This window comes from Nuphar pumila, chromosome 17 (assembly GCF_984573655.1).
Source record: "Nuphar pumila chromosome 17, dmNupPumi1.hap1.1, whole genome shotgun sequence".
Lineage (NCBI taxonomy): Eukaryota > Viridiplantae > Streptophyta > Magnoliopsida > Nymphaeales > Nymphaeaceae > Nuphar > Nuphar pumila.
In genome coordinates, this window is record NC_143265.1 from 13,383,412 (window position 1) to 13,396,347 (window position 12,936).

Genomic DNA, 12,936 nt, shown 5'->3' on the forward strand with positions numbered 1-12,936 from the left:
ACGCTCGTCTGCATTCGGATGAAAAGCTTGAATCTAATCACATATGCAATCTGATTTTGACATATATTATTCATGGCATGGTCAAAGTGGGGCTCCAATTGCTTAATTGGCTGCAGCAACCCCTCTCTTTTTATTCATCGAGTATCGACTGCTTGTCGATCTCATCTCATGTGTAATCTGTTTCTTTGAGATTAATGAACTGTTTTAACTTCTGCTAAAAAAATACATATATTATATATTATGTATTATCAAAATTGAAAGAATACTTCGAGGAACATTTTTTTACAAAACAAGCTAGCTTGTGATTGGCTCGTAACGAGCTCGGACTTGGTTCAACTCATGACGAGCTCACGAGCCTCGAGCCCGAGCCCGAGCCCGATAAGAAGGATTCACTCTTAACGAGCCAAGCCCCAACATCCTAGCTCAGCTCGTTTGTCATGTTTATCAGCCCTAATATCACCGATATGGTGTTACTATAACATTTTCAAAGGCAATCCTAATATAGAATACACACTATTTTCAAAATAGAGTTTTACTCTAGATGTCACATTTTCATTCGATATTAAAGCAATGCAATATTTGTCAATTTTAGTTTTGTTTATTATTACATATTACATGATTTTATTTATATATGCTGATATTCTCTCAAGATATTATCGATAAGAAAATTTTATTTTCAAAACATCTTAAGTTTCCCCCTTGTTGATGATTTATGAGAATACGATCTATGGCGTTGCTTGGAAGTATGTGGGAGGCGGTAGAACACGATTTTATGCACTGATCAGGGTCGAAATTGATCCAGAACAATGGCTTATTTGGAGACTCAAGATAGTCAGTTCATTTTTTCCCCCTTAAAAAAGGCTTTTTTCCCCCTTAAAAAAGGCTTTTTTCCCCATATAAACATAGTTGGGGGTTAGTTAGTTGGCTTGCTCCGTCGGTTATGCCAAAATGCTACCAGAGATAAAAGAGAGACAACTTGTACGTATTCATAATTTAGAAACACAAAGGGGCAATTTCGATAAGATTCCCCACCCAACCCTCTCTCTCTCTCTAGAGTGTGAGAGATGGGAGCAAAAAAGTTGAGATAACCAACAAAACCAGATTTGATCAAATATCATACACTTGTGTTATTTATATAGCGCACGCACATACCACAAGGAGGAGGAAGGAAGGAGGGTGGGGGAAGAGAGGGAAAATCGAACCCCCTTTGTTCCCTTTTTGCTCTGTAGCTTTTGTTCTGCCTGCAGCATTCATCCAACAAGCTGGCCGAGAAAGAAGAAGAAGAAGAAGAAGAAGAAGAAGAAGAAAAAGAAGAAGAAGAAAGTAGACCCTTTTAAGAAAGGAAGAGAAAGGAAAAGGGTAGGAAGAGAAGAGAAAGAAAAAGGAAATGTGTCGTCACTGTGTTGACTCCCACCACCTCTGCTGCTGCTGCTGCTACTGCTGCTACTCGTTCCTTGCAGAGAAATCTTAGACAAATCGAGGCATCTGAGAGAGAGAGAGAGGATTTGGTGGTGGTGGTCATGGGGAGTGGGTCTGTGTCTGGTGAGACAGGGGCTGAGGTTGCCCCTTGGCTCAAGGCCCTGCCTTTGGCCCCCGAGTACCGGCCTTCTCTCTCCGAGTTTCAGGACCCCATCTCCTACATTTTCAAGATCGAGAAGGAGGCGAGCCAGTACGGAATCTGCAAGATCATACCGCCCCTGCCGCCGCTGTCTAAGAAGACGGCCATCTCCAACCTGAACCGCTCTCTCGCGTCGCTGAACCCCAACTCGGAGCCCACATTCTCTACCAGGCAGCAGCAGATCGGGTGGTGCCCCAGGAAGCTGCCCCACCCCGTCGTCCGCAAGTCCGTCTGGCAGAGCGGCGAGACCTACACCGTCCGCCAGTTCGAGGCCAAGGCCAAGCAGTTCGCCAGGTCGAGGCTCCCTCACGCACACGGCAAGACCCCCAAGAACGCACCCCTCTCCGTCGAGTCCCTCTTCTGGAAGGCCACCGCCGACAAGCCCTTCTCTGTCGAGTACGCCAACGACCTCCCCGGCTCAGCTTTCGCTGAGGCGGGCGCCACTGGATTGCAGGACGAGGCTGTCGGACGGTCAGCCTGGAACATGCGGGCGGTGTCGAGGGCCAGGGGTTCCCTGCTGCGGTTCATGCCGGAGGAGATTCCGGGCGTCACGTCGCCCATGGTGTACATCGCCATGCTCTTCAGCTGGTTCGCCTGGCATGTGGAGGACCATGACCTCCACAGCCTGAACTACCTCCATCTGGGCGCGCCCAAGACGTGGTACGGCGTCCCCAGGGATGCGGCCTTCGCCTTCGAGGAGGTCATTCGGGTGCATGGCTATGGCGGAGAGCTCAATCCTCTTGGTTTGTAGTCTGTCAGCATGTTACTGTTGCTTCCGTTTCTAAGATGCCTTCCAGTTCTTTCAGGTCGCATAATGTCTGTGTGTGTGTGTGTGTGCGCGATTTTTACTCAATGACAGTTGCTTTCGCTACTCTGGGCGAGAAGACGACCTTGATGTCACCGGAAGTACTGATTGCTGCCGGCGTTCCATGCTGCAGGTCGTGTATATGTTTCAATTCATGATTTCTACCAACTTCTCCCCTTCATCCTTTTTCTGCATTTTTTTTCTTGTGGATTCATGAATTCTTAGTTGAGAACAGGACCGACGTGCTTACATTTTTTTTTTAATTTCCCCTTTCCCGCTCTATCAGATTAGTACAGAATGTTGGAGAATTTGTTGTTACATTTCCAAGAGCATACCACTCAGGGTTCAGCCACGGTAAGGATCTACATGATTACGGCTTTTTGATGATTGATATTTGTCTGCTTAGTAACATTGAACATCATGTATGTGGGTTTCCAAATCGCACAAGAATTGCTGTCACTGCTTCAATTGTTTGTTTTTTCTACCCCTCTTATACTATGGATCATGTGTCTTAATGAGCGGAAATTCCTGTCTGATGTATGATACAATCACTGATCTTTTGACGTTATTGCTTGCCACTCATATACTCATGGTTCCTCATGTTGTGCCTAAGTGAATAAACTACAAGAACAACAGTTTTTTCTCCCGTGATTTATCAATTAGTTTGAATCGAAACTCAACATCTTTATGCCAAAGTGGTTGGTTACTAGATGTTTAGGTTTTATACTAGCATCCTTGTGGTGCCTTGAAAACCTCACATATCTAGAAATATGTACATAAAGGGATGAATCTTTTACATCCGATACTTGTATGATGTAGATTCCAAAACCCAAAATCAAAGGGAATTTTAAGTAGAGCTCAAATTGAAAATCATTGCTATAAAGATTGCAATTTGTTCTTGCCTGTAAGCTTTGTTTTCATGAATTTATGATATATGTTTGAGAGCATACTATTAGATTGTTAAATTTGTGTTGTGCCAATAGCATGCTGGTCACTATACTGTTTTGTGTTTCTTGTGGCATGATTCCCTGATTGGTTACATCATTAGTCCAACATCTAAATTTGCATGCCAGCCCGCCTACCTATTCCTGGGCATGAGTCCTGTTATGGCTATGATTAGGGGTTTCTTGTTACCATGTGTTCACAATTTGAGATTGAATTGACTGGAAATGTCAGATTGGCATGTTCTCGTGCTTGTCAAACTTGTGAAAGTAATACAAGGTTGTAAAATTTCATGAACATTAAGTGTGTGAAAACAGAAACATAGGCCAGGTATAAGCAAATAAGGCAGATACACATGCTCGACCTTCATCCTGGGGTTCATCTTGAAGAGAATTGAGGTTATGGAAGTGGTGGTTTGAGTTATAGTTAGTGGTTCTATATTCAGGTAGCGAATTGCAACTCACGAACTGGCACTCTGGGCATACTGGAATCCTTTTAGTTCAAATGTTCCTGTCCCAATGTATCAGAGACTTTGGCGTTTGGCAACTTCCAACCTGCAACCGGCAAAGCTGCTGAATGTGGCTGGACTTGTTGGATAACCTTGGGATTCCATGTCTAGTGAATCCGCAATGTTAACACGATTTTTTCAAAAACATCATGGGCTAATGGTTGATTGTTGGAGATAATGTTTTATGGGTTGTTTTAACTGGCTGTGTACACATGATGCTTAATGGCCAGTTGTGCAGAGGTGTTAGTTGTGGTATCCTTTGTTTTCCAGATGCTCTATACACGACGAGATGATTGATTTGTCTATCCTCTTACACTTAATAGGTGCTAGCAGGGTTAGGCTGGAGATCTTACGAGATGCATAAATGTGGGATGTGTGATAATAGTTAAAGTTTATACTGCACCTTTTGGTAATATATTTTTCTTTTGGAGCAATCATGGCTTTGTCTTAAATACAAGCTCATTAGATGCAAGTCTAGAACTTCACATTGGAGGCAATTGCTTTTGTTTCTGTTATGACTTTGACCTCTTTCTCATGATAGAATAAAGAAAAGTGGGTTTCAATGTCATAACAAGTCCATTCTAGGAAGTGGACTCTTGATCCTATTTGCTTTATGTGCCTTATCCAGAGCCTTGTTGTAGGTTAGTCTAGTTAATTATGTGCTCATGTCTGTGTATTTGAGTTCCTTCCACTGCTAGTCCATTCATTATAATTACAAGTTCTTATTGCATGGCAGTTTTTTGGCATTTTTTTAGTTTTAGTCTTACTTTATGAAGTTATACATTGATTGATATTGTTCAAGATGAAATAACTGCCTACTTAGTAAAAAGTTTGAGGGACAATAAAGCACCTAAGTTTTGATCAATAATAGAAAACATACCTAAGTTTTCTAAATTGACAAGCAAATGTCAGTAAACTAGGTTTACTATTTTACCTTAGGTCTTGCTGTCTACCTACCTATGTAATAAATTGATGCTTCTTCTTTTCCTTCCTCTTCCCTTTACCTAAATGCTACTCAGTCATTCATATTTGTAACCCTAAACCCACTCACTTTTTAACAAAAAATAATATTAATCTACAAAACAATGAGGTGGGTTTTAACTCTATTTATGGGTAAAATAGTAATTATTGTGATTTTTAACTCTATGTTATGGGTAAAATGGTAATTATTGAAGAAATTTAACTACAACTTTAGCATAATACGACCTTAAGTCCTTTTGGTTAACCATGGGAAAATTAAGGTGCCTTATCAAAAAAATGGAAAACTTGGTGGCATTTTTATTAATGACGGAGATTTAGGTGCATTTCTGAAAAACTTTCTAAATTCAACTAAAATCTTAATCAAGATTTAGTTTTGACTACATGATTAAATGTGTCAAAGCATTGACAGATTTGTGCTTTGTTAATTTTAGCATTTGAAAATAGCTTTCCAACGCATCAAACTGTAAATGAACTGGGTATTGGAGTGTAGGGATCCAGCCAGTGAGTCTAGCATTCTACAAATGTATCTTGGATCTGAGTTGGATTTGGTTTTGAATTTAGTTATGAATTAGAAATGGTTTGATGTGAATCAAGAGTCCAATATGGCTAAACTTTGATGAACCCATGTAAAACAAATCAAATTATATATTTTCTTTCCATAATTCTGAACTGAATGCACATTTGAAAATAAACTAAGCACTCTATGAATTGTTAATGACACACCTATTGATACTTGAAAAGCTGCTTTATATTTTGGTGTATGTTAGAATAGAGTTATATCTCTTCAGATTTGAACAAATGATATGCGAGTCTAAGTGTATGTAATAACAATTTGAAATCAAGTTTAGATATGGTTTAGATATATAACTCTAAACTAGTAACTCATTCAGATTTTATTCATATGAAGTCGATCACTAAATGATCTGAAATATGATGTAGATATGGTATATTTTTCACCAAATTCGAATGTGTTTCATTTTTTCTTCTAATCATATGGTACATATATTTTAGTTCAAAAGAGATGAAGAGAACTTAGTAGGATGTATGTTGAAGAAGATTGAACCTTGTGCGATAGAGGGATAACTCCAAATGGGATGAAAAATATATAGTTTGAAGACCTTAAGATCCATAACTGAAGGCCTTAAGATCTGTCTGTGTATTTCCTCTCTGCAAAGGTAGAGAGATGGAGGATCAACCTTAGTGGAAACACCCTCACATGGTGGGAGGAGGCCAAGGAGGAGAGCTTGAAGGTTTTTGAGCCATGTTCTCTAATCCGAATGGCAACATTTTTCAAAGTTTGAGTACTTTTTAGATGAATTTAAATATGAATTGGATCTAATCACCACTTAATTTAGATCCTATGAACCTACACTCATTAGATTATTCATAAAAAAAAGCTCTTTAAATTGCTTATATATATGTATGTATATATATCTATAAAAGGGTTCAAATGCAGATTGATCCATACCTAATTTATGTAAAAACTTAATTTTGAAAACCTAGTAACAAGAAAAAATCTTAATGGCAATATTTTAGAAGTCCAAGGGAACTGCTGAGAGTATCTTGGTTATGTGCAAACTGGGGCTTCAGTGACATTATGAGAAATTGGGAGAGTTTACGCTCCAAAGGGGTTTGGCATAGTGTGATGGAGGCCTAGGCCGCTAGGCAGGCGGTCTAGGTTCAATTCTCATGGGCACCACCCCTTGCGCAAGCTGAAGCGTGGTGACTCCCTGAGGGCAAGGGGTAACCACACGAAGTTTTACGCTGCCAGGACAGTGACCATAACTACGGCAGGCAGAGCCAGCGCGGCTAGGTCTCTGATCCTAGGGGTGATTTCTCTGTGTATTAAAAAAATGGGAGAGTTTACTCTCATAATTAAATTTATAACTGGGAGGAAGGGGGAGAGAGGGGAAGATCAAAATTTGGCTAATGATAGTGTATAAACCAACATGTAGTTCTCAAAAGAACCACCTTTGGGAGGAGTTAAGACTAATTGAAGAGTGGTTTAAGGTACGTGGATAATCGGGGCCGATTTCTTTATGACCTTACGGATGGAGGACAATAATGGTCTCATTCGCACCAGGTCGAGTGTGAGATGCTTTAAGAAATTTATTAGCAATTGCACCCTCGTGGATGTTCCTTTAAGGTTGGATGGGGAAGGGAAAAGTCTACTTATGGTCTAATAACAAGAAACCTTCCTACTTGAAAATCCCTTGATGGGTTTCTGGTTTCTCAGGAAGTAATTGGGAGGCATCATGATCTTACAGGTAGGATTCATACTAGGAACATATTTGACCATGGGGTTATCTCCTTAAATTGGGAGATACCTGGAGTAAAAAAACTATTCGTATATGAGAGATTTTAGGAGGGGGTTCAAGGCTTTGAGAAGCTTATTTGGTGGGAATGGAGAACACAACAAAAGGGTAAGTGGTCGACATTTAAGTTGATGAGAAAATTAGATCATATTAGGGGTGGGATAATGGAATGGGCCAAGGAGAAAATTAATAATGGATTAAGATGCATTTAGCAACTGAGAAGTTGAGCTGTAAAGTAGGCAGAGTAGAGCAGGAAGTGTACTATGACTCAGGAACTTGAGGAGCAGATCAAAGAATTGCTAGATAATATGAATGAATGGTACATAAGAAAAAAAAATAAAGTGGAAGCAACAATGAGGATTAATTGGCAAATAGAAGGAGATCAAAATACACGATTCTTCCACCTTACAGTGTTGGCTAGGAAAAGATCCAACTACATCCAGGGGACAAAGATCATAGGTAGGTGGATTTAGGGAGATGATCTCAATATGGCAGCTTACTTTAGAGAAAGATTTTCTCCATCTTCAGCCCAAGAAATATCTTTGATCTTCCTTTTAAGAGGATTTTAGAGGAAGAAAGAGAAGTGTTGAAAATGTTGTTCTTGGAGGAAGAGGTCAGGACTTAGGAGTGCAATGAGGAATGGCGGAAGGGAAGTCTGAGCTTGGACGATTTTCTGGTTGACTTCTACAGGTGCTTTTGGATATGTGTAAGCAAGATGTTATCAAGTTGGTGAAGAATTTCTTTTTATAGGTTTTTATAGAGCTTAGCAATTTTTTCATTATTTCCATTCCTAAAATGGAGGGAGTAGGGGATGTATCTCATTATCTACTGATATCACTTATTAACTGCATTTTTAAGTTAATTTCCAAAACCTTTGCAGAGCAAGTGTGAAATTGGCCATAAATAAAATTGTATCTTTGAAGCCGCAGGCTTTTTATAAAAGGAGTGTGGTGCTTTGGTTAATGATGTATTGCACTCGATTAAGAGTAGTTTAATTCCAACTTTTCTTCTTAAATTGACTGGAGAAAACCGATGATTCCATTAGGTGTGAGAGTTCATTTTGGATTTTGTGAAGGATATGGATTTTGGGGAAAAATGGTACTGCTAGATGGGAAATCTCTTGGAATTTACTTTACTGACAATTTCTGTTCATGGGAGAACAGGAAGATCATTTTAGTCTTTGTAAGGGTTTGTCATTTGTGGTAGAGGGACCCTTTAATACCCTTATTATTTAATGTTGCAAAAGAAGGTCTATTCGCCCTTATTTGCAAAGCTGTTTATTTTATATTTTTTACTGCACTACCTATTCAAGAAGATATGCGACCTTATCTTTGCAGACAATTTACTGCTAATAGTTTCAGCTAGGATACAACAGGTATGGCATCATTGGTTCCTTTTGTGCTTTTTTTGCTAAAGCTTCAGGCTTGAAGGTGAATGAGGAAAAGTGCCATTTGCTGCTTTTTTAATTAAGATGATTATACATCAAAATATGCATCATTTTTGGATGTTAGTTGGGTAATCTGCCGATGAAATATCTTGGTGCGGTTTTGGCAAAGGGGTGCTCAATGGAAGCACATTGGGGGGAATTTGAAGATAGGACATTAAAAAGGATGCAACTTTGGAAGGCTAAATACCTCTCCTGGAAGATGACACTTGAGAGTCTCCATATTTACCTTATGTCCATTTTTAAGATTGTTAGTGTTAATATATATATATATATATAGTTAGAATATGAAGTATTTTGTCTTTTATCTTCTTTATTTTGTATTTTGTATTTATTTCTTTTCTCTTTTTGTATTTCTTTTTCTTTAAGTTTTTTTGTTTCTTGACTAGTCTCTACTAGCTGTTTGGGCAGCTAGGCGTTAGACTAGTCCAAACAGCTAGCTACTTAGGATTGTATATATGAGGTAAATCCCCTATTGTAGAGTATGCTTTTTGCTAATACATTTAAGTAATTAATAAAGTTATTTTTTATTATATTCTGTGCCTACTCTATGAGATGTATGATTGTTGTGTTTGTGCCCTTGGTGGCTTTGTGAGCCTTTGTGCTTTTGAACTTATTTCGTTGCTTGGTATTAGAGTCATTGGAATTTTGATCATTGAGGCATTTGTTCATGATTCTTTTTGCGTTCGTGGTGTTAGTCTTAGAGTAATTGGTCTCTATATCTCTCTTTTGATTCTTCTTCCTTCAATCCTCTCTTCTTTTCATCATGGCCGACAAGGAGCCCATCATTGTTCAACCATTCAAACTTAATGGTTCAAACTACTTGGTATGGGCTGCTGCAATAGAGAATCACTTCAGAGTAGGGGTCTTTAGGGGTAAATTAGGTGCCACTCTTGAACCCCAACTCAAACTCACTAAATCAAAAGGTAACCAAGCTTAGATTCTTGATGGAGAAGAAAAGGAGTAAGCTGTTCATGACTATCAAAATAAGATTAATTAATGGGAGATGGAGAATGCCAAGATTCTATCTTGGCTCATGAATAGTGTAGAGATCTCTATTTGCGCCCTAGCCAAATTCAAAAAGGCTAGTGAAGCATGGGAGTTCCTTAAGGGCATGTACACTCAAAGAGATCTTCCTCACAAAAACTATCTTCATGAAAAAATACAGACTACAAAACAAAGAGACGAGTTTAAGAGATATCGTGCAACTCTATCTCCTTTGTAGGATGAATTGGTTTTACTTGAACTTAAATGAGAAGGTGTGCTCATTGAAATGAGGCAAGAACAATTAGAAGAGGAGCACTTCTTCCAATTCTTTAATGAACTTTTAAACAAGTGAGGACATCTTTGTTGCATCATACCATAGCCCCTCCACCTCATGAGACTCTTGCCAAGTCGAACCTTAAAGAAACTTGGGTTAATATGACCAAGAATGGAGGCAATGTTCTCGCCCTTTCTAGATCGGAAACTAATGTCAAGACTTATTAGGCCTGCTTAATGAGTGAGGTAGAAAAGCTTATTTGCTATCATTATAGTGAGCCCAACTCGGAGTACCCCAAGCTCAAGAAGAAGGTTGCCTCGGTTGGAGCTTTTGATGAATCAAATAAGAGAGGAGACAATCTCAAGAATATGTCTATCACCTGATTGGCAGAAGCACTCCAACAATTCCTGAAGGCATCTCTGTTAACTTTTAGTGTCGTGGTCTCAGTCTTGGTTACTTGATTCAAGGGCCTCCTTTCATACTCTTAATGAGTCTCTTTTATGCGATTGTTGCACCAAGTCGTATGCTTCTTGTGTTTCTACAGTTGATGGTTCATCTTTGGAAGTTAAAGGAATTGGCAATATTGGAGAGGTGGTTCCTAATAAGGACTCTATGTTGGATGATTCAGTTGGATTGGATGCTAATCCTTCATTAAGAAAGAGTCCTCATTTAGAGCAGTTGTCTAATGCTATTAGGAAAGATGATAGAGGAGCTTCTAATTTGGGCAGTAAAGGATTTCTATCTCTTTTTCCTAATAAAGTTGGTTGGCCTAGGAAGTTGAAATCTTCTCGGGATGACATCTTAGAGAATTCTATTCTGGGTCTTGGATTAATTAATCTAAGATCCAAAACTATTCCAAAAAATGGATAATGAGTTTTGTATTTATGACTTGCTGTATAGGTTTGCCATTGTTTCTTATTTATGTATAGTAGTCGTTCATTGATAACTAATAAGGTTTTTTTTCCCTTATGAATCATGTGTATTCTTGGATTAGCTTTCTATTGAGGAAGATCGATGTAATTTAGTTTCTTTTATTAATGAACTGGTAGAGGTTTGCCTAACCCCAGCTTACCTATCCAAAAAAAAGTTAAAAAAATTGGAAATTAAAGCTCTAAAGGTTGTTTTTGTTTCAAAAGTTAGATTCGTACCTAAATTAAACTTGATCCTTCTGTTTTTCAAATCTCAGACCATGGGACATTGGTGCAACATCTCCTTTTCATAAAATGGTTGTTGTGCTCAGGATCGTCAGCTAGGGAAGTTGATTGTGAAAATTGATTTTTTAATGTTTACCATAAAGCACATGTCAAACCATAGGTGTAACATGTCCTCATAAAATGGTTGTTGCATGCAGAATCGCTGGTCAGGAAACTGATTGTGGAATACCATAAGGACTTTTTTAATGTTCACCGAAAAAATCTTTTGTAATGTTGTCCAAGAAAATGATATTGAGTTGTGGCACAAAAGACTTTCTTATTTTAACAATGTATATTTTGACAATGTAATAAAATAAGGCCAAAAGCGTAAAGGCTCACGAAGCCACAAGGGCACAAACACAACACTCATAAATCTCCCAAAGTGTGCAGAAAATATAATAAATTTTTTTTATTAATCACTTAAATGCATTAGCAAAATACATACTTTACAGGAGGGGATTTACCCCATATATAGTCTTAAGCTATGTCACATAGGTGTGGGTCCGGATGCATATAGGGGTCGCGGTGAATATATATATATATATATATGTTTGTGTGTGTATGTATTTATGTATATAATATAGATAAAAGTGGACTTGGTTATGGTTAACTAAATCCAGTTTGGGACAGAAATAAACATCAGTGTGGTTGACTTCACATGACACAAAGGAATCCGTGTCCAAGTGTCGCACCAACACGGTGCATTGCCCTTTTAAAAGTGTTGATGTTACATAGGTTTTAAGCAAACTAATTTTACGGTTAGTTGAGCTAGCTGTTGGACTAGTCTAATGGCTAGCTGCGGACAAAAAACCTTAAAGAAGAAGACAAAAGTCGAATACTCAAAAAGGTACAAAATGCGAAAGACACATAAGGCTTCTCATATTCTATACATATAGGGTAGTGGGAAGCTACCCTACTGCATCCCTACCAGATGGTACCCAATTGCTTGGGACCATCAATTTTTGGTGTTTTTTTGAAATTCTGACCTTACAGATGGTAATCGACGGCGAGTTGCCGAAGAAGGAGGTGAAGACGGCGGGTCTCCGACGCTTGCACGGAGGGGGGAGTCGACTGCCACCAACATGGCTGCCGGAGGGCCGTTCGTACGGTCGCCGGTCGGCGGGTGGAAGCGGCGGAGTCGGAGGACAGAGAGAGAGAGAAGATAGAGAATCGGGCGAGGGCAAATGCCCTCGCCTGAGACACCCAAACCCTTTAAAAAAGGGGGGTGTACTGGCTTCTCGAAAATTCGAGAAGCCGGATCCGGGTTGGGCTCGGATCCGGTATCGTCGGTCGACCGAGACACGTGCCTGGCGCGTGTCCGACACGTGTCAGACTCAATTTTTTTTTGTCGAACATTACATCCTTCCCTCAAAAGAATTTCGTCCGCGAAATTTTATCGATAAGACTCAAGCATACAATTCAGGGTATTTATCCCTTACATCAGCCTCTGGCTCCCAAGTACACTCATCGATGCCATGATGTCGCCACCGAACCTTAACAAAAAGTATCGTCCTAGATCTCGTTACTCGCTCGCGACGATCAAGAATCTCTATCGGTTTTTCCTCGAAGGTTAGGTTATCACGAATATCCACGTCGCCAAAGCAAATAACATGAGATGGATTATGGACGTACTTCCGCAACATAGACACATGAAAAACGTTGTGAATATGAGCGTATTGCGGAGGTAACGCCACACGATAGGCTGTCTCACCTATCCGCTCTAAAATCTCGAAAGGTCCAACATATCTGGGACTCAACTTTCCCTTCTTTCCGAAACGAAAGACACCCTTTGTCAGAGATATTTTAACAAACACCATATCTCCAACTGCGAAGGAAAGCTCTCGACGACGGTGGTCGACACAACTCTTT

General features: G+C 39.5%; 1 protein-coding gene across 1 annotated transcript in view; it reads left to right on the forward strand.

Moving 5' to 3' along the window:
• The first annotated feature begins 1,136 nt into the window (after nt 1-1,136).
• The window catches only part of LOC149811673 (lysine-specific demethylase JMJ705-like), a 78,565-nt gene continuing 66,765 nt past the window's right edge, over nt 1,137-12,936 (forward strand). The window contains exons 1-3 of the mRNA XM_089992537.1: nt 1,137-2,361; nt 2,478-2,556; nt 2,710-2,777. Of these exons, the coding sequence (XP_089848663.1) occupies nt 1,521-2,361; nt 2,478-2,556; nt 2,710-2,777 (988 nt within the window). The 5' untranslated portion in view covers nt 1,137-1,520. The remainder of the gene's footprint in view (nt 2,362-2,477; nt 2,557-2,709; nt 2,778-12,936) is intronic.